This window comes from Cenococcum geophilum, assembly GCF_001692895.1.
Source record: "Cenococcum geophilum 1.58 unplaced genomic scaffold K441scaffold_57, whole genome shotgun sequence".
Lineage (NCBI taxonomy): Eukaryota > Fungi > Ascomycota > Dothideomycetes > Gloniales > Gloniaceae > Cenococcum > Cenococcum geophilum.
In genome coordinates this window covers 771,444-794,026 of record NW_027137615.1, presented here as the reverse complement: position 1 = coordinate 794,026, position 22,583 = coordinate 771,444, and the positions used below count along the sequence as shown (strand labels likewise).

The following is a 22,583-nucleotide window of genomic DNA, read 5'->3' as shown; positions in this document are numbered from 1 at the left end:
ATACTACACGTATACTACTTACTAGTTTAATAGAGTAGCACTAAGGCTGCCTATAAGGCCTATAACCTATAGCTTTTACTATAATATAGGTAGTATAGTATTAAGGATTATCCTTTTACTACTATTTTTAAAGCCTTTAGTATAATCTAGGCGCCAGGATAATATATTAGCGGGATTTGCTTTATCTAGCTTATATTTAATCTTAAAATTAAACTTAGCTAGTTTTTTTAACGTACTGGGCCTAGTAAGTAGATAAGCTTTTAGTGGTTATAAAGTACCTAAAATTATTATAATCATAGAGAACGCGCGTTATATACGCGGTATATTTAAGGTAATAGCGCTATATCTTAAAGCATTATACTATAGTGAGTAGTTCTTTATTATGCGTATTATACCGTATTTTTAAGCTAGTAAGCTTTTAACTATAAGAAGTAATTAGGTACTAGTGGAGTTAATCTCCTTACCCTAAAGGCTGTAGAAGTATACTACTATAGGTATAGTTAGAAGCGTTAGTAATTACTATTAGGGGTAAATTAGGGTTAAAGTAGTAAAGTAGAGGAGCCTATATAAACGTAGCGCGTAGCTTATAAAACGCCTACTATATATTATCGGGCTAGGACTAAGGTTAATACTATTTAATAGGCCCTTTCAACTTATACTTCTGCTTCTTCTCCCTATCTAATATTAGGTTGCGATATGCCTATATAAGATATGCGTATAAGGGGTATACAGTATCCGAGTAGTTCTAGATAAATTGCCTATAAAAGTTAGCAAAGCTAAGGAAGACTTAGATATCCCTATAGGACTTAAGCTTAGGCCATTCCTTAATAGCTTTTACGCGGTTAGGGTCTATTATAATACCCCTAGGGGTAATAAAAAAGCCTGGGAACTTAACATTCTTAGTATAAAAAAATATTTTACTAGTTTAGCATATAGGCCCTAAGCGCGAAGCTATTGTAGTACCTACTTAACGTGCTTAACGTGCTTAACGTGCTTATCCTTATTATTTAAGTAAATAAGAATATTAGGTAAACTACGTAAATAGTATCTACTTGGGTTTTTAGAGCTTTATAAATATAGCTCTAGAACGTTATAGGGGCGGTAGTAAGACTAAAGGGCATTACTAGGTACTTAAAGTAACTATAGCGTGTTTTAAATGCCGTCTTCTATTCGTCTCCCTTTTTAATATAAATTTTATAGTACGTATTATAAAGATTTAGCTTTATAAATATCTTCGCATAGCTAAGCCTATTAAAGAGTTCGCTAATAAGCGATAGGAGGTACCAATTTTTAATTATAATCTTATTTAGGCGTCTATAGTTAATATATAGCCGTATTATACTATTTGCTTTCGGTATAAAGAGAATAGGCGCTCTAGTAGGCGACTTGCTAGGCCTAATCTAGCCCTTTTTAAGAGTACTGTTTAGGTACTCTTATAAGATCTATAACTCTTTTTATAAGAGGTTATAGAGGGGCATTTACAGTAGCGTCTTGCCTTCTTTTAAGTTGATTATATAGTCGTACTTAAAGTTCTGTAATAGCATGCTTACTAGCTTATTAGAGAAGATATTAATTTCCTCCTTATATATATCTAGTAGGCTAAGGGCTATAAAGGTTAAAGCAACTATTATATAGTAATATGCTTTTAGGAGCTAGTAAAGAAAAGGGTACAGCTAATATATGTTTTATAGGTGTGCTCGCACTAAGAGTATATATAGCTCTACTATAGTATACTTAATAGTTTTAGGGTTTCAATTAACTCCCCCTTATATATAGGTGATCTACGCTAGTACCAGAGGGTCTTTATGGGTACTTACTGCTAGTAATAGTAAGTCCTCTACTATATTTATAATTAGTATCTCTATATCTAGAAGGTTTGTATAGGTATTTACTACCTATAATAATAGGTCCTCTATTATATTTATAACTAACGTAAAGAAAAAGTATTTTAGCTATAGCGAATAGACTATTTTACTAGCCTTAATGTCTATTAGGAGAGCGTTAAGGGTAATTATTTAGAGGCGTTTAGGGTCTAAAGTACCCTAGATAAACTATCTAAAACGGAAGCTAATCCTATCTAAGAACTATATTATAACTATTAAATAAGCCGCCCTAAAAGGTCTGCGGGCTAATAGTGCGAGGGGTACCCTAGAAGTCGCTAGTAGTAACTATTAGATTATAAGTATCCTAGATTATTATCTAGTTGCTATTAAGGAAATATATAATAGGTTTACGTAAATATAGCGCGTAGCGTATAGATAGGTTAAATCTATAGACGATATCTTAATTAATAAGGTTAATTTGGCACTTATTATTGTATAAAGTATATAGGCGGACTTTGCCCTAGGGCGTATCTATCGCAATATATACTACAATGCGTTTCTTTTCTCCTTCTATATTAGGCCCTAGTTATAGTTAAGAGAGATACGCTATTAGGGCTTTAGGTTTTCTAAAGCCTAAGCTAACTTCTCTTTATTAGCCTACTTTTAGTATTCCTTATAGTAGCCGCCTATAGTCCTTTAACTCGCCTATATAGTACTAGCGTTTAGGGGGTCCCCTAAGCTATCTAGCTTTTAGGTAGTCTTTTTAGAAGTTTGCTTAAAGCGTTACCCTTTTTAGGTTTTATTCCCTAAGCCTAACTCTATAGAGCCTATACTATAACCGCGCTTTATACGTAATAATTTACCGCTACTACTTATACAATCTTCCGCGAGCTTTATAGTATTAAGCAATTGCTCTATACAGCAGATTTTATTAAAGAGGTTTTTAGTAGTTTTTACCTATTAAGCAAAGTTCTAGTAGAAGAGCTTTACTTATAAGTAGGCTAGAAGATATAAGAACTAAAAGTCTACCTATTATTTAGGATTAATAAAAGGGGTATATAAGAAGAGGTTCTCTAAGCTATATATATAGGCTAGGAAGACATTAAACCTCTAGTTCTTCTTTATAATAGCTATATAGTATATTATAGCGTTATTAAAGCGTCTTACTATAGGGTTCCTAATCTAGTCTTAAACTATAGTCTTAAACTTATCCTATAGTAAAGGACCCTTATCCTTAATACCTAACTAGTAATAAACTAATTAAGTAATTATCTTTTTTTTATTTTAAAAATAAGACCTTTAATAGCCTAGCGCGTGCGTTTCTTGTAGTTATAGTTAGCGTTATTAACCTTAAATTAGTTCTTAACTGCGGCAATCCACCGGTTAAAATGCTGTTAAGTAGTACCGCTAATATTAGGTAGTAACTTCTTAACTAGGGCATTAAGATTTGTTTAGTGTATACATTTGCTACGTAACTTATACTCTTTATTAAAGAGGCAACGGGAGGGCTTTATTAAATTAATAATACTCCGTAAATTAGCTATTTTCTTAGCTAGCTTATCTAGCTCCTTTATATTAGCGGTATTAGGTAGGACGCTAGTAACCTTACTAAGCCCCTATTAAGCCTAGGTATATAAGTTAAACTAATCTCTAGTGTTTATAGATATTTAATTATTTTAAGGTTTAGAAGGTGGCTTAAATACTACTAGTATACTTCTAGCGGTTTCGTCTATACTAGATCCTAAGGCGTTTTATAGTTATATTGCTAGCGTATTATTATTAGGTATAGGCGTCGGTTTTCTTTTTAGAGGTATTATAGAAAAATTAAACCGGCTATCCTCCTAAGGGGATTAGTAAGGATTTAAATATAAGGTAAGGATATAAATAGAAAGTCTAATAATAGAATAATAAGGTATATTGTATAGACAGAAACGAATCCTTAAGGGAAAAGGAGGAGTCTGTGTATAAGGTAGGAAGGGTTTTCCTTAGGTATATATAGCGCATATACCTTATAGGCGAGTTACCCCTAGATTGCCCTAGGGTCGCCTATACCTTACAGCTATATAACTATCTACTTAGGTATAAGGCATATTGTTAGGGTATATAGTAGGGAGTAGGTAAGCCGAGTAAGGGACTAAAAGTACCCTTATATTAGGTTTACCTAATAAGTAACTATAGTATAGTTCTATATTAAGACGTCCCGGCTACTAGATATTAAGGCGTTTTAATTACTATAGAATAAGTATTTTAAATTTAAAGCAACATTACGCGACCGCCTAGAAGTACTGATTAAACTTAAATTATATACCTTTTCGCCCAAAATCGCATGCGAGGGTATTTGGGAGTAGTCGCTATGCGACCTCATATGGGGTTCGGGCGCGTTATTAGCAAAGGTGGCCCTAACCTCGTATTAATCCAGGTCGTAACCGCGCCAAAGAACCCCCCTAAATATATAATAGTTATATTATACTATTATTAACCCTTTTATAACCTATTTAGTAACTTATAAACGTTTTCTATTTATATTTAGGGCATTTTATCTAAAGCCGCTATAGTTAGAATTCTTTACTAGGACGGGTTTTTAGCTACGTTAATACTACCTTATAAACGTCCTATACTCTATTTTACTACTAATTAGGTAAATACTGCTCCTACTAGGGTAAGTACTCTAGCTCTTTTCTATTATATAACTATCTACCTATTATTATTTACCCTACTTATCTCCTTCTCCTTATATATATTTCTCTATGATATAGGTATAGCTAGGCTTACCTTTTTTTAGTAGCTTTTAAGTATACCTAGTAGGTTTTATATACTATTTTCTATTATACCCTATATTCTTTACCGTAATTTATATTATACCCTATATTCTTTACCGTAATTTATATATTTATAACTGCTTACTTATAGGCTAATATAATTTATATCTCTTAGGTTAATAGGCTAATTATTAAGGTATAGTGTATTTTAACCCTTTAGAACCCTAGTAATTCCCCTATATTCTTTATTAAGCTATATAACCCTAGTTATAGTAATTTTTAGGGCTAGCTTTTTTATAGCCTCTATAACCCTTTAGATAAGTTATATATTTATAGCGCTTTATTTACTTTTTACTTATATATTAAGGGGTACTTTTATTACTTTAACTAGGTAGTCCTAATAAAGAATTTTATACTTAAGGGTATCTCTCTAAGTAATTATTTAATCCTTTACTTACTAGTTAGGAAGAGTAACCTCTATATTACTGCTATATAGGACTCTTACTACTACTGCCTTAGTATATATACTTTAATTAATATAAAAATCTATTCTAGTTCTACGCTTACTACCTTTAGTATTTTAACCCTAACTATAGCTCTAACTGGTACTACACTAGGTATATACTAGAGAGTTACTAGTTAGGCGCTTATAATAATATTAGCTTATAATATCTTTACTACCTATACTATTAACATTTTCTATAATTTTATAGCGTCTTTAATATATCTAAGCCTATCCTTTACTGCGTTTTAGTTTCTATTATACTTTATCTAAAGCTCCTAGGCGATTTAGCCTACTTATTAAGCTACCTACGCTATTAGCGACTTAGTTAATTAAGGCACAAGCACGGCAAGAGGGATGTGTAAGCCTACACGATTGGATTGTCTATAAACAAGGATCTAAAGCTAGAGAAAGGGAAGGAGAAGAAGAGTAGCGCCGCTCGATATTTTATACGATCTTCGCGCCATATAGCCGCAATCTACGGCAATCTGTGGCAATTTGCTAGTACTGTAACACGCGCTACCCCTACGTGTAAATATTCGTCTTCTCCCTTCCCTAGATCTTCTTTAATATCTTTTAGAAGGTTTATAAGTTTCTACTATCTCTAGTCGTTGCCCTTTGGTTATTGTAGTTGCGTTACCCCCTATTAGGTTTATTATGGTATCGCGATTTTCTATACGGCGTCTACCCTTTAAGTCTGCTATAACCCTCCTATATCGCGCAGGCTTTCTAGCTATACTATATATATTAGTTCTAGGGCATAATATGCCGTAGATTTAATTAGAGATGGTTATTTCTTTATTAGAGGATTGGTGGGCGTATTCTGCTATTATAGCGGCTCTACTCTTTATGCTAAATATTATAACTATACTTTACTAAATAATTAGCTTATAGAGATAGTTCAATCTATTAAAAGGCTCTATTAAAAGGCTCTATATAGTACTAGGTCTTTTTTAGAATAACGTAGTTATTTCGGAATATAACCTCTTAAAGCGGTATACGAATTGTTCCTCTTTGAGGAGGATTTGTTCCGGAATGAGGCGTGTACCGGTATGAAGCGAGACTCATTCCGGAAGGAGGCAGAAATGTTCCGGAATATCGGTATCAGTCGGAACATTCCGAACCGAACACCATCACTCAACCAACCGAGCTTAAGTTGGATGACCCATGTACTACGGTGAATATGATAATGGTGATTATGGTGAAAATGACCTGATCCGTTGCGCTCTTTCCAAAACTCTACTCCTAGATCATCCTCGCAACTGCAAAGCCATTTCCGTGCTTGACATACCCTGGACAGAAGAAAAATGGCACTACAACTCTGGGTGGAAAGATGTGTATGAAGTAGCGTCTATCATGAATATCACAAGTTCCGCCAAGCCGATGAGAAGCTTTCCATCCTAAATCATCCGTTCAGAGATTTCTTTCCCACATACGCAACGGATTGCAAAGATTTGGAGTATATTTTGTCCAACTTGCGTCTTACGGTCATATCTTTGTCCGGGAAGAGACTCATAATTACTCAGCTGGGTACTTTGGCCTTGCTCCCGAAGCGACGCAACCGGGAGACGTTATCGCTGTTCTCATCAGGTGCAGTTTTCCTGTCGTTCTTCGCCCACATAGCAAATTTTACAAAGTTGCAGGTGAATGTTACGTTCATGGTCTTATGGATGGCGAAGTTTTGGGTTTGGAAAGAGCCGGGAAATGCTCTCAGCGATTTTTCATGCTTTGTTAGGCTAGTTGGCTACTCTCCTGGTTTCAACGATATTCCTTTCTTGAACCTCAAGAACGTTTCAGGACATGTCATGGAGTAATACATAATAGCGACAAGACCAAACAACTTCAACCTCTGCCACCTCACATTCAATCACTTCTATTCTTTACATTCGCAAAATCACTCCTCTCCACCCTCAGCAGCGAAAAATGCTCCGGAAAATCCCACCCCTCTCCATCCCGATTACTCTCATCTCCAGCCACCTTCCTCGCCCCCGCCTTACACTCCGCACACTGACACACTGCCGACGACACCCCGACCGGCGCTCCATCCACCGTCCACGCCTTCTCAGCCTTCCAGTCCTCATCGCGCTGCTCCTTGCACCTCCGCCGCCCACGATCGCGCATGGCGCCCAGCTCCTCGACCCACAAATACTCGCCCTCAGCGCTGGTCTTGAAGAGGCGCCCCACATCCGTCTGCTCCAGGCGCGCAAAGCGCAGGCCGAACCACACGCCGTACGCGACCCACGCGCGGCGCCGCTCCGCGCGCAGCCGACTCGCCGTTGGCCCGGGCATCTCGTCCAGCAGCTTGTCGAGCACGAGGTCGTGGATGCGCCGTGCGGCGAGCACGTCGGCGTCCGTGTGCAGCAGCTCGTCGAGCGGGACGCCGGCGTCGTCGAAGCGCGTTGGGGGCGGCAGCGCGTGCATATCAGCGCCGAAGGGCGTGTGCAGTGTCATGGAAGTTGTGAGGCGCGCGAGCAGGGCGGTGTGGCGCGCGCGGGGCAGGGCGGCCGGGAGCGAGATGGTGGCGGCGGCGGCGTGGCGTAGGTGCAGGAATGAGAGCGCGAGGGGGAGGGCTAGCGTCATGCGGGAGGAGAGCCGCTCGGGGCTGGCGGGGAGGTGCGATTTGCGCAGTGCCGGCCGGTTGAAGTTCTGGTTTTCCCAGGGTGCACTGTCGTCACCGAAGAAGAGGTTGGTAGGAGGTAGGGCTGAGGCGTTGCCGAGGACGTCGACGAAGGAAATGATGTTGCGGCGTATGAGCAGTGCTTGGGCTGGATCCTCAAGGGGCGGTGGTAGTACTGCGATATCCAGTTGACTGAAAAGTGAGAGGTCGGGCGCTTCCCAGTCGTCACGAAAGGCCGAGGGATGGTAATTGGACCGCCAGCCGTTGGCGCAGATGCGGATTTTCAGGATGCGTGGCCGTTGGCGGTGGAGAAGCTCTGAGACTTCGTACCATATTGTCTTGCTAGCGCGGGAGATGCCGGACGGGATGCAGGGATCATGTCGATTACTGTCGAAGAGCGAGACGGGCTCCAGGACCTGGAAGCAGTAGTCTTCATTCAGACATTCGTAGATCTGGTAGCGGAGTTCGAGGGGCAAATTGGAGAGCTGTCCCAGGCTCGGGCTGGTGAATGTAGTCATAATTGTGGTACAGAGAAATATTTCCAGTTTTGATGTCTTGCTGGTAGATATTACGTCAGATGAAGGAAGAAAGCAGAAATTATATATTACAGGAAAAGAGATAGTACAGCAAGGAAAGATACAGTTAATATTTTAAAGTCCAATGGAAGCCAACGCTTTAAATCATAAAACACAATGACGCTTCCACAGTCGAAGTGTCATTGAATGAACCGTAAAGTCTCAGCTGCGGTGCCCGGGCAGCAAAAGAAGGTAAGAAAGCACGAGCGATGGAGATTGAGGTGGCTTCAAAAGAAATATGAGAAGATGGACCTTAAGCTCCCTAGTCCAGCTCCCGGATCGTTTAATGAGAGCTGGAGGATGAAAAGCTGTTGTTGAACTGTTGTTGAGGTTATGTTCCCCTCCAGTCCCCCACTTTATCAATTTTCGCCTACTTTCGTAAGTATTGACACCTCTTTTTATCAAGTGATTGGATAAAGTAAGAGGCATACTTAATAGAATTTAAGATTACGCCATGTATATCGGCCCCTCAAAGTCCGCCCGAACGTTACACTATCGCGTGGATACATAGTACATAATGCGCAACGTAGGTGATAGGGTTATGACGGTTTGCAGGTTTGGCACCCAAATATTGTCTATGCGCTAGTCCTGAAGTTCCAAACCGTCATAACCCTATCGCCGTCATAATGCTATCACCTACGTTAGATGAAACCTCGATTTTCGTGAGGAATCTACGTCGAGCCTCCCTACCGTAGAGCCTCCCTACCAACCTCTCCACAGTAGAAAGTCAAAGTTTATTATCGGTGCCAAGCCAGCGCCAAGCCGGGCTCTAATTGGCCAGATCGGAGCGCCGAAGCTCCAGGCAAGGTCGGAGCTCTAGTGTTACGGACCTTATACTGGAAGTGTTACGGATACTTATCAGGAACTAGACGAGCTACGGGACGTAGCACGGGCCACGATAGAACCAGTGGAACAATGTGGCAAGTGGTAGGCGAGTCACATAAGGTCAGGTGACGTTGTACGCGTTGTACGCAGTGTACGAGGTACGCCCCACATATTAAATCTTAGAATATAATTAGAGTTAATCTATTAAGCACTTGCTCTATCTATTAAGCTTGTTAACTTTATTTACCTATATATATAGCCTATTAATAAATCTATTATAGTATTTCCTATAAAGGTTTATAATATATTTACTACTAAGGTTACAATATATAAGTTAAATAAGATACTAACCTAAAGTATGGACGTAACTAAGGTTAGAAGGAGATACTAGTATATAAGCTAACGATTTATAAGTATTTACAATAGTATAACTTAAAGACTTTATAGTATAAGTGAATAATAATTAAGTAATAGAGAAGCCGCTATAGCAGCAGAACACGCCTACCACCTACCTAATAAAGAAATAACCATTTCCAATCAAATCTACGGCATATTATGCCCTAGAACCAATGTATACAGCACAGCCGGAAAGCCTGCGCGACCCTGGGGGGTCGCAGTAGACTCGAAGGGGAGGCGCCGCATAGGAAAACGTGACACAACAACAAACATAATAAAGGGCGATATAACCACAACAACCAAAGGACACCGACCAGAAATGGCAGAAACTTATAGACATCCTAAAAGACATTAAGAAAAATCTAGGGAAGGGAGAAGATAAACACCTACGCGTAGGGGTAACGCGTATAGCTTAAGAAGCAGGCCAAATTACCTGGGAACTCTAGATAAAGCATAATAGGAACCAGAATATAGTAGAGGATAGGCTTAGGCGCATTAAAGACGCTATAAAAGAGTAGAAACTACTAATAACATAAGTAGCAAAACTATTATAGGCTAATATCGTAGTAGGCGCCTAACCGGCGACCCTCCTTCGCCTACCTAACGTAGCACTAGTAAGAGCCACAGTTAGGGTTTATATACTAATAGTAGTAGGAACGGACCCGAAACAGATCCTTATATTAATTAAAGTATATATACCAAAGGCAGTGGCGGTAAGGGTTCTATATAGCGGTGATATAAAGGTTATGCTTCCTAACTAGGAGGTAAAGGACTAGACCCTTACCTAGGGAGACACCCCTAAGTGCAAGATTCTCCGCTAGGATTTCCCAGTTAAAATAATTAGGGTACCTCTTACTATATAAGTGGAAAGTAGGAAAGGCGCTATAAATATATAGATTATTTAAAGGATTACGGAGGCTACTAAAAAACTAGTCCTAGGGATTACCATAACCAAAATCGCATAGCTATATAAAAAAGAGCGTATAATATATATAGGGGAGACACTAGGGCCTTAAAGGATTAAAATACGCGGCACCTTAATAATTAACCTACTAACCTAAGAAATATAGGCTATAGTAGCCCGTAAAGGAGTAGTTATAGATAGCCTCTGGTATAAAGCCCGACTATACTACTACGCGGTAGAAGTTTAATAATGCTTTAGATACTAATAGTGGGGGTATACCTAAAGCGGATGTGGGAAGGACGTAAGGTGTGGGATATGCGCTGACGTATATAACACTAAGGACTGCCGTAAGGATAAGGGAGATAGATATATAAACTGCGGAAAAGGATATAGAGTATGGCAGAAGATGGCGTGTAAAACCTACTAGGTATACCTAGAAGCTACTATAATAAGACGTATTAAACTATACTGGAATATAGCTACGGTATAGGGAAACGCTTATAAGGAGAAGGAGATAAGTAGGGTAAATAATATAAATAACGGAACCTGGTTAATTGCATAGCGAAAGAGATCTAGGTTACTTACCCTAATAGGAATACCCTCTACCTAACTAGCAGCAAAACGGGCCATAGGACGCCTATAAGGCAGCACTAACGCCGCTAAAGACCCGTTCTAGTAGAGAATCCTAATTATAACGATCTTAGATAGGACGCCCTAGATATAAAGGGAAGGCGCCAGTAAGTCACTAGACTAATTACTACTATAAAATTAATAATAATAGTTTAATATAACTGCGGATACTTAAACTATAGAGCTACGCGCCTTTTATTTAATAGTCTAAATCTAGAGAAATACTAGATAATTGCAATATAGGAACTAGCATTTAATAAGTAAACCCAAAAAACGTACTAACTAAAAGGATACTACCTCCTATATAAACCAGACCCGGCTACCTATGCGTGCTTCCTAATTAGCAAATACATTAATATATAGGCGTGGAGCTACCGCTCTATTAGCCCTAATATAGCTAAACTATAAATAGCTATAGAGAGGGGCTAAATTAGTATAATTAATGTTTATAACCCAAGTAATAACAAACCCTAGATAACTACGTAGGGCCTATTCTAACAAACTATTAACTTAGTAGAAGGCGAGATAATAGTCCTAGGGGACTTTAATATATACTATATAGTATAGGGAGGACTATAGGCTATAGTGGAAGTATAAGCGACTTACTTACTTAATAAACTAGTAATATAAGATATTATCTTAACTACCTTAACTAGTAAACCTATATAGAAAAAAGGAACCTAAGAGAGCATAATCGACCTTATATTTATATAAGAAGCGCTTACAGACTAACTAGGATTCTGCGGACTAGAAGATATATAGGCACTAACTGCAGACTATATACCTATACGGATAGCTCTTGACGTTGCTATCCTAGCGCTATAAACTTACCAGAGATACGCCATTAAAACACTTAATTAGGAAAAATACTTTTAGGAAATTAATAATAGACTAGCAGTAACCCCTAAAGCAACGCTAGAGGACATCTAGAGGACTATAAGTAACTACCTAGAGGAATACTACCTAAAGGCCAGGCCTAATAAATATGCTCGGCGCGAGTGGTTGCTAAAGGCAGCATAGCTACTTATAAGCTTAAGGAGGGCGAGGCGATAGTATAGCGTAATAGGCGAGGCCTACTACTAATAGAGCTATAAGGCCCTAAAGAATAGGCTTAAGAAGACAATGTAGAAGGAAAGTAGAAATAGCTAGCGTTAATTCCTAGAGGAAATTACCTTAGATATTACTAAACCATATAACTAAGGCCTCTGGCGCATGTTAAAGTGGAGTAGAAAAGTAGTTAGTAAAATGCTAGGAGATCCCTACCTACCTGCACTCCGTAGGACAGAACAGGATTAATACATAAATAATAACGGGGAAAAAATGAAAATACTAGTAAAGAGGTTTTTCCCTGGCGTAGTCTAAGCGGACCTATAGGACACTAGCAGTTAAGAAGACCCTATACCTTTAAAGATAAGCCAGATAGTTATAATAAAGGAGATAAAGGACGCTATATAGAAGCTCCCTAATGGGAAAGCAGTAGGATTAGATAGGATCCTAAATAAGGCAATTAAAGCTGTATTAGAAGCTTTAATAATACCACTAGCCAATATTGCAACTACCTGCCTATATAAAGGCAAGCTACCAGAATGCTATAAAGTAATAACTATAGTTGTTCTATAAAAGGCAAATAAAAAGGACTACTCTCTACTAGGAAGCTATTAACTAATCGCCCTTAAAAACACGCTAGGAAAGCTCTTAGAAAAAATAGTTATAGAGCGTATATAAGAAGCCGCAGAAGTATATAAGCTACTACTACGGATATAAATAGGCGTAAGGAAGAAGCGATTAACCCTATTAGTTATCTCCCTAATTACTTCTAGCGTCTAGGCAGCGTGGCAAGTTAGGCTAGGCTATATAGTATCTATACTAAGCCTAGATATAAGCGGAGCCTTTAACCATATATTTTATAAGAGGCTCCTATAAATCCTAAGAAAGAAGGGCCTCCTAGAATGGATAATTAAGTTTACCTAATCCTTCTTAACAGGGCGTAATACTAAAATAGTATTTAAGGGATATAAAAGTAAAATAATACTAATACGCACAGGAATTCTATAGGGATTACCCCTATCGCCAATCCTGTTCCTATTCTTTATATCTAAGCTACTAGAGATATTTAATAATGACTAGGAAATAGTAGCCCTAGGCTTTATAGATAATATAAACCTTATTATATAGGGAAACACAGCAGTAGAAAACTATACTAGGCTAAATTAGGTATATAATAGGTGTATTGTATAGGCAAAACGATATAGTGCTAAATTTGCACTAGATAAATACTAGCTTATCCATTTTATAAGGAAAAGGAGGGTAAACAACGACTTAGCGTTAATGGTAAGTATTTAGGGATGCAAAGCAAAGCCGGAAGCTATACTTAAGGTCCTAGGGGTCTAGGTGGACACTAAACTAAACTGGAATGTATACATTACAAAGGCAACCACTAGGGGTACAGCAGCATTTGTAGTAGTATTATGAATTACAGCCTTAACCTAGGGACTATTATTTAGACGTACACAACTACTATATACGGTAGTAGTAAGACTAATAATGCTATACGGAGCCTAGATCTAGGGCCTTAGACTAAACGGCAAGCTAATAGCAAAAAGCTCCCTAGCGCCACTAGAAAAACTATAGAACCAATACCTACGTAAAATTATAGGAGTATATAAGCGGACACTACGTGCCGTAATAGAACGCGAAGCAGCAGTACTACCACTTAATGTCTATATAGATATAACTGCTATATAAAGAGCAGCTATAGTATAAGGACACCTAGTAGAGAAAGATATATACTAAGTACTAAAACGTATACGCGAAGTAAGGCCTTACTAGAGAGGAGTAAGGTCCTATTAGAGGCGTAACGCGCCTAAGTATATAAGCTAGGAGGCCCTATACCTATAAGTAGTAGAGAGAGAATAAGAAATATAGGAGCTACTATAACACTAAGCAGAGACCTGGCGCCACGCTAGTAGAGCACCGCTATAGCAATAGAGGATAGGAGGCTACTAATATAGGTGGAGATCGACTATATATATCGCAAGATGGGTAGATATAGAGTGGAAGTAATGCTAGAAGAAGGCGGCGAAGATATAGAGAGCAGCCACGTAGAATACCCTATAGATAATACTAACTCTTCCCTTATACAAAGGACAGATAAAGGCAGAATTTATAGCTAGCTTTTTACTACGGATAAAGGTAATAGGGCTAAACGTATAGCTAGTAAGTATCCATGTCCTATAAACTATACCACACTATACGTGCAGATAGCCTATACAATTAGTACGCCACGTGCTACTCTTTTGCAACCACCACATAGCTAGAGACTAGCTATTCGCTAGGGTGGGCATAAATAATATTACCTAAATGCTCTCTACTAGTAGAGGCCTATATATAACGGCAAAATGGCTAATAAGCTAAGGAGTCCTCTAGCAATTCTAGACAGCATATAAGATCCAATAGGAGGACACTGGAGGATACGCCCCCTTCCAGCCCCTTAGGGACTGGATACCCCCGCCTAGTTAAAGGCGACACGCAGGCGAACCACCTAACCCTCCTACTACCCCCTAGATCTTCTAAGATACCCTAGAAGCATAGTATAAAAGGCAAATAAACTACAAAGATATATAGGCTAGGCGAAGGTGGAGCGCGTAAGACTAGCTAAAAGGATACACCTAGGTTTTCCCCTAATTAGGGATTTTTCCTATATAGAAGGTAGAAGCCTGTATGGACCTAGAATAGGGACCGAATCGGGCGATAAATAGAATTAATAATAATAATTAAGTAATAATTATTAAATCGCTTATAGATGTAAAGAAGGAAAAGATTAAGACACTATTAATTAAACAGTTTATAGGCGAAAAATATAAGCTAAAAGGACTCCTTATATAGATATAACTAAAGATTCGATATAAAGGAACTAATTTAGTAAATTTAGTAAATTTAGTAGATTAAGTAGCGTATATAGGGTTATTCCTATTAGGGAGGGCACTAGAGTTATTTAAACCCTATCTTACGGAGATATAAACTTACAGGTTAGTAACTACTAATCTAGAGGCGCGGTATATATATTTAAAACTAAAAAGGATTTACTAGTAGACTTACATCGGGAAAATATTCGCAGGCTAAGGTTTAAACTACCCATCAAGTGAAATCAAATGCTGCCAATTAGGTCAATTGGGCGCCAAACGGCTGCAGTCGACGCCGCTGACGTCGTTAATGCATTTGACGTTTTTGACGCGCAGCCTGCGCGCAGCCTGCGCAATTGGCGCAATTGACAGTCAACCTGCGCGTAACTTAACAGATTTTTTTATTTTCCTATTTTCGCTTAGCCTCTAGTAAGCCCCCTAGCAACGCTATAAAAAAAATCACCTAATATAAAAAGTTTACCAAAGAGGAGTCTTATTATACGTGTATTATACGCGTATATATAATATAGGACTTAAAAAACTTTAATATTTTATAAGTTAAAAGGCAAATTAACGAAATTGCCAATTGCGCAGTTTGCACGCAGGCTGCGTGTTAAAAAAAAAAAAAAACACGATATAGGCTAGTCAGTCGAGTTGCCAAATGCCCTCAACTGCGCGCCAATTACGACAACAACCGACCATTGAGGCCATTGATAGGGGACAATATTTTGCCGATGCTTAAAGCTAAAGGTATAAAATATAACAATACTAATAGGCGATTTAAGCGATATAAGGGAGCTAATTAAGTAAGTAATTAAGATAGATAACCAGCTCTACTAAAATAAAAAGTTAAGTAGAGAATTACTAGGGACCGAACGCATATAAAGAAGATATAATAGTAGGTATCTAAACTATAGTATAGATTTAAACTAATAGACTTTAGTGGAACATAAGAGTTAAAATATATAAATAAAAACTATAAAAACTAAAGAGCGAAGGATTAAATAATCAAAGAACTAAGGAGTAAATGCTAAACTAGCGATCTTAGTAGTAGAAGATATTTAGGCAGACTCTATAGTAAATAACGATATTATATTAGAGACTATAGAGGTAGTTAAAGTACTAATATAGTAAAGGTTATAACTATATTAGAAAGTAGGGAAATATTAAAAGACATAAAGAAGTATTTAATCAAATACTTTACCTTTTATTATTATAATGTATACTAAGTTTATAAAGACACTAAGTATTATAACGGCACTATTAATATTACCTAGATAAGGGACCTAGTTAGGGGTTTGGCTAAGGACTTAGCGCTATATATATAGACATATCCTTTTCTCTACCTCCTTAGCTTAATATCCGAGTTTATAGACTACCAACAATATAGGCTTACGCTTGTTATATTATAGTGCTAAAGTCTTAATTAACTAAGTCGCTGTAATAAGTATAGTATAAGCTATTAGCTATAAGAGCCTAAGTTAGAAGAACTTAAGGGGATATAAGAATTAGATAATAAGTAAGGTAGACTCTAGTACGGGAAATATATATATATAGAACCGATATACCTAAAGATTTAATAAACCTATTTAGAATAAATATGGAATATAGCGATAAAGAGGTAATAATGGCAACTTATTAAGAGTATATAGACCTTAGAGATGTATTATTAAAGATAATAACTTAATAATAGGGATTAAGGCTTTATTAGATACGATATCTATCGCTTTATAAGATAGAAAGAGGAGTAGCTAAAGTAGTCTAAGTAAGTAAGACGCTAGTACTATTTTATTACTTAATAAAGGTAAAGAGCTAATAATCAAAAAAAATTATAATAGGAAAAGGAAGAGATATAGTATTCTATGGATTTAATATTTTAAAGAATAAATTAGAACTAAACTAGAAGAAAGTAAGGTATACCTTTAATAGGTTAAAAAGGCGATACTATAATTAAAAATTTTAAAGATCTTAAGGACCTATTCTTTAGATAGAAGCTAAAAGAAAATTAACTAGGGCCTAAAGAATAAATTAAGGGGTAGTAAAGTTTAGATTACTAGATTACCTAAGGTATAGAGTAATAGTATAGAAGGTTACTAATAGGTTAAGGATAGGTATACTAAGAGCTAAATAGCTATAGGAACTAGAGCAAGAAGAAATAATATATTATAGATTATTACAAAGTAGTAATAAGGCGCTATTTCCTTACTGGAAGATCGTATACGCTTATAGAACTAAACTAAAAGTAGTATAAATAGCGAAATAACAATAATTAGGAAGGTTTTTATATATAGTTAGAGGTCCTCGAAATCGGACTCTGCACCTATACGTGGTGAGGCCTACGAACCTGCTGGTCTTTGGACTCAGCAGAGCCAACGCAGAGACGTCGCACAGCTGCGGGTAGGAGGTCGTTGTGGTGGTAGTCGAAATGTTGTGGGGGGTAGTGAAAAGTTTTCACATGGGATGGTGAGATCTCGAAAACCACTACTAACGGTTACCCCCTTTATAGTAGACAACTGCTACGCTCCTATTTAACCCTGTGTAATCCTCGCGGATATAAGATGGAATCCAACGTCCCCTAACCCCTAATTAAAAGCATCGACGACCTTATATTAACGAATGAACGAGCGCGAATAAACGAGCAGCGAGCAAATATACGGCCCCTCTTAACCCCTAGAGCGATCGCCTACGGAGCATGCGGTTACTCGCCATTTTATTACTGCCGTAATACTACCATAGCCTGGATTGCGACCCACGGTTTTTCTTATCTCCTTTTAACGGAGTAGTGACCCTTAGAGAGGGCCTAGCTGGGGCCTAGGTATAAAAGATACCTAAATACAATATATCCCACTGTTAGTATTATAGTAGTTAGAACGGATAAATCCCCCTTACGCCTTTAATGGCTCTAGGGGGGGGGGGAGGTAAGGTATATATGGCAATAGTTAATAAGAGATAGTATATAGGGGACGGTTAAGATATAGGAGAGAATAATAATAAGCGTAAGCACACGGCGATTGATCGGCAAGGCCTAGCTAGGACGTAGTGAACCCTAGCTTTAGATAAGCTGGAGAAGGAAGTAGTAGTTCCTAAGGAGTTTAAAATATTTATAGAGGAGGACGTGCTATAGGCCCGTAGGGCCGCTGCTATATATAAACATAGCAAATTGGGGTTTTTTATTCTACTAAGGCTGCTTATAGGGTTTTTCCTCCCCCAACTGCAGGGGTTTTCTTCCTGTAAATATATAAGTTTTCCCCCCTATGCGGAGTAGTCTGCGTGGGCCAGTAGGATCCGTATTAGACGTTAATTAAAGATTATACTACTACTATATATAGTTGGACGAATAAGTTATACTAAACTAAGCTATTATGGAATAACGTATATGTTATATTAAGGGAGCCTTAATTATATCTTTAAATTATCTAAAGAAACAGTTAGAAAATTAGAGAAATAATTAGCGTATTTTAGTCCTAGCAAACAATTTTATAACGTTTAGATTATTAAAATAAAAGCTTAAACTTAATAAGGAAGATAAACCTTAAGTTAACCTAAAGCACTAAAGGTAAAAATAAAAGTACTAGATAAGGATATATTAGGTACTAGATAAAAGAAAGTATAGAAATACTAAGTATATATATAAATAGTAAAAGTCTATAAAGGCGGAGATATTATACTTTACTTAAAGAGATTTCTTCTAAAAGAATACTTAGAGGGATAGTAGTAGGAATACCTAGAGAGTTCTTATCTATGGTATTTTTTATTTATAAAAAAAAAGCGAAGTATTAACTAAAGGAGAACTAATTATAACTAGAATTAAGCTAGTAATTAGGAAAAAGGGATGTCTATAAAATTTTAATAAGCTAGTAATAGAGCTTATATCCTTAAAGGATTTTAAAGATAGTACTAAAATTTACAAATTAAGTAGTAAGATTAGAGGCTTAAAGCGCTAATAGATAGTAGTAACGCGGAACTATATATTACTAGTAATAGTTAAAAAAAAAATAGGGTTACCTTATAGATAGAAGGATTTATACTTATTAGTAATAAATTTAAGAGATTTAACCGCCTATAAAGAGGGTATAGTTAACCTTAAAATAGAACTAGTTTAAATAACTATTAAAGGGAGGCTAGTTATTATATCTTTTAATATTCTACTATTAGGAAAGAATAAGGTAGTCTTAAAAATACCTTAGTTGTAAGAGGCCAGCCTAACCGGAACGTATGATTATCTAATCAACAGTGTTACTGGTAAGTAGAAGGTAAGTTAAAGGTAAGTTAAAGGTAGAATAAGTTTCACGTATTAAAGGACAAATGCTTCTAACCACTTCTATTTAAAGACTAATCGCTAGTTCTTCTCTAGAGGGGAACTAACTTCCTATATATCCCTTCCGAGACGCTAGTAAAACCTTTTACCCCTAACCTGTCTGACTGTGTCTTTTAGAACATAGATGGGACATAGATAAAACCTCCTACCGTCTTATCGGATATATACCTCCCGGGGGATTCTGTTATATTAGTTATAAAAATATAACCTAAGGATTAATTAGGTTACTAATTAGGTTAAAATTTAAAATATAAAAATGTATAATAAATAATAAATAACTAAGATAGTATAGTACTAATTTAGAGTAACTTATAAGGAAACTAAGCGAAGCTTAAGCTATATACTAAAGAGATACTTTTTTATTTATTTAGTAGTAACTCTTTAATTAACGTCTAATACGGATCCTATCTAGGCCTACGCAGACTACTCCGTTATAGGGGGAAAACTTATAGTTTATATAAAGAAAACCCTGCAGTTAGGGAAAGGAAAAACCCTATAAGCCACCTCAGTCGGATAAAAAAAACCCCGAATTGCTATATTTGCACGTAGTGCGGCCCTACAGGCCTATAGCTACGTCCTTCTTAGATGTTTTAAACTCCTTAGGAACTACTGCTTCCTTCTCTAGCTTATCTAAAGCTAGGGTTTACTACGTCTTAGCTAGGCCTTACTAATCGATTGCCGTACGCTTATAGTTGTGTCCTATATCTTGACTACCTCCTATATACTATCTCTTATTAACCATTACCAATACGCCTTGCCTCCCCCCCCCTAAGGCCTATTAAAGGCGTAAGGGGGATTTATCCGTTCTACTATCCTAATACTAAAAGACGAAAGTGGGATATATATGTGTGTATATTTAGGTATCTTTTGTGCCTAGGCCCTAGTCACTAAGCCCTCTTTAAGGGCACTACTCCATTAAGAGGAGATAAGGAAAACCGTACGGGGTTATCCAGCTGCCTTTTAGTAGTATTATAGTAGTACGGTAAGTAACTGTATGCTCTGCGGGCGATTGCCCTAAGGGTTAGAAGGGGCCGTATATTTACTTATTTATTCGTTCGCGCTTATCTATTCGTTAATATAAGGTCGTTAATGCTTTTTATTGGGGTTTTTGGGGATATTATCGAAAACTACTTATCTATGTTGGATCGTATAGGTGCCCTAGATAGAACAGTGTAGTAGTTATCGTATTATAGAGGGCCAACAGTAGTGGTTTTTAAGATCTCACCATCCGAAAAATTTTCACCACCGCCCTTAACGCCCACAACCACCACTAGGTCTTGTCCGCACGCTATATAACGTCTCTGCGTTGGCTCTAGATCTAAACTTCGAAGACTAGGTTTGTAGCCGTCACCACGTACAGGTACAAAGTCCGATTTTAACGGCCTTTTATTTATTTATATATATCCGTTATATTATACTACGTATAATATTATATATACAGCCTCTAGGCTATAGCGCTATGGCTCTATTTATATATATCCTTGCTAGGCAGCTTAATATATACTAGTAACTATGGCCTAGTAGTTTATAAACCCCTAATAGGGGTTTACAGCTCTTTAGTAAAACACTAAGTTACTAATAACTACTAGGTAATAAAAACGGTAGAAAAGATTATAAGAGATAATAGATCCTAGCGCCTATACCTATCCTTTTATAATTTATTTCTATCTTTTTATTCTCTGTTATCTATCCACTAGGAGCCTAGTAAATATTACCTCCTCTTAGAGATCCTACTACTATTAGCTACTTTTTAGAGCTATCTCTATCCTATCTAGGAATAGAAAAAGCGCTTCTCTTTCTTTCCTTATATAAAATAACTTCTTTAAAGAAAGAGAGAAGCCTAGTTACCTTTGCATTGTCTTTCTCTCTTCTCTATATAGGCTGTAGTTTAGTAGTAAATGTTTAGGGGTTTATAAAGCGTTATATTCCCTAAAGCATCTACCTTCTTCGCCCTTCTATATTGTTTTAGAAAAGGATTTAAAGTAGCCTTTTCCTAGCTTTAACTGGAAGAAAGCTAATTATAGCTTTTTAGAGTATCTATTCTTAGGGGCTTTAAGAGAAAAGGAATAGCTTCCTTTATAGATCCTAATATAGTGTTTTCCTTTACCCTTATTTTGTTGCTAATTGTTTTTCTACTATTCTAGTATCTTTTCTCTTACTATTCTCCCTATGTAAGATTAAGAAGTATAAGAAGATTGTTAAAGAAATACTATAAGTATAGTAAAAAGCTATTAAAGTGTATAGTATAGGACTATAAGATAGAGTTAGAACCAGAAACTAGTCTAATGTTAATTTTAATCTATAAAAGAGATATATCTAACTATTGTAGTTATTAGTATAATATTTAGTACTATCTATACTAAAAAAGAATAGAAAACTTAGGCTATATATTAACTACTAATAGTTAAATAGTAATATATAAATCTTTATCCTATACGCCGTTAAAGTGTTACATAAATGTATCCTATGCGCAAATACTAAAATATTAACACGCGTCTCTACCAAAGTATCTCTATATAAAATACCGCTCTGCATATAAGGACCTTGCTAAAAAGAATATATAGATTGTATTAGGCGACGACAGAGTCGATATTTATTAATTTATAGCTTTATTATTATAATATTTAACGTATAATTGCTTAATTAAATCTATAGCTTTATTTTACTAAGGGGAGCCTTAATCTAAACAATCTAGTTAGTTTACTTACTATAGTAACTTTATTAACAATATATGGAATAAAGATAGATCTAAGATAGGTATACTATTAGATTAAGATTAAGGAAGGCGATAAAAAGAAAGTAGCCTTAGATTAAAAGAGGGGTTATATAACATCGGGAAAATATTTATAGGCTGAGATTTAAGTAGACTTTGTTTAACGCGTTTCGCGTAATTAATATGCAGTTAACCAGCTTAACATATTTAAAAGTTAAATAACACGCAGTTAACTAACTTAACGACTTTAAAAGCTAACTGTATATTCCTTAATATGTAATTAAGGTAATATAATATATTAATAATAATAATTCATTGCTTAACGTCCGATTTGGATCCCTATTAGGCCCACGCGGACTACTCCTTATATACATATAGGGAGAAAACTCTATTTGAGAAAACCCTGTAATCCATCTCCCCGCCTTATAGGACTCGCCTATAAGGCGCCTGCGAGGCGCCTATAAGTTACCTATAGTGCTCCTACTACCTTACTTTTTAACCTTTTTAGGAACTACTGCTGCTGTAATAAGCCTACAGACGCGCTAGTATTGTAAACTTTACTCTACTACTATAGAGTTATTAGGGGGCACCTATTACTTGCCCCCCTACCTTTTATTAC

General features: G+C 36.8%; 4 protein-coding genes across 4 annotated transcripts; 2 read left to right on the top strand and 2 right to left on the bottom strand.

The window, feature by feature from the left end:
* Nucleotides 1–6,609: 6,609 nt before the first annotated feature.
* Nucleotides 6,610–6,819, top strand: K441DRAFT_584477 (uncharacterized protein; the record flags this gene model as incomplete). The annotated part of the gene is made up of 1 exon (XM_067644549.1): nt 6,610–6,819. A coding segment is annotated over one exon (210 nt), but the record flags the coding sequence as incomplete, so codon positions are not given.
* Nucleotides 6,820–6,947: 128 nt separating this feature from the next.
* K441DRAFT_681176 (uncharacterized protein) lies at nt 6,948–8,219 on the bottom strand (the record flags this gene model as incomplete). The annotated part of the gene is made up of 1 exon (XM_067651441.1): nt 6,948–8,219. The coding sequence occupies one exon, from the start codon at nt 8,217–8,219 to the stop codon at nt 6,948–6,950; it is 1,272 nt and encodes a 423-aa protein (XP_067498854.1).
* Nucleotides 8,220–17,374: 9,155 nt separating this feature from the next.
* On the top strand, nt 17,375–17,838 carry K441DRAFT_667782 (uncharacterized protein; the record flags this gene model as incomplete). The annotated part of the gene is made up of 2 exons (XM_067649898.1): nt 17,375–17,420; nt 17,443–17,838. A coding segment is annotated over one exon (189 nt), but the record flags the coding sequence as incomplete, so codon positions are not given.
* Nucleotides 17,839–17,939: 101 nt separating this feature from the next.
* On the bottom strand, nt 17,940–18,116 carry K441DRAFT_667779 (uncharacterized protein; the record flags this gene model as incomplete). Its single annotated transcript, XM_067649897.1, has 1 exon — nt 17,940–18,116. A coding segment is annotated over one exon (177 nt), but the record flags the coding sequence as incomplete, so codon positions are not given.
* Between the last annotated feature and the right edge of the window lie 4,467 nt (nt 18,117–22,583).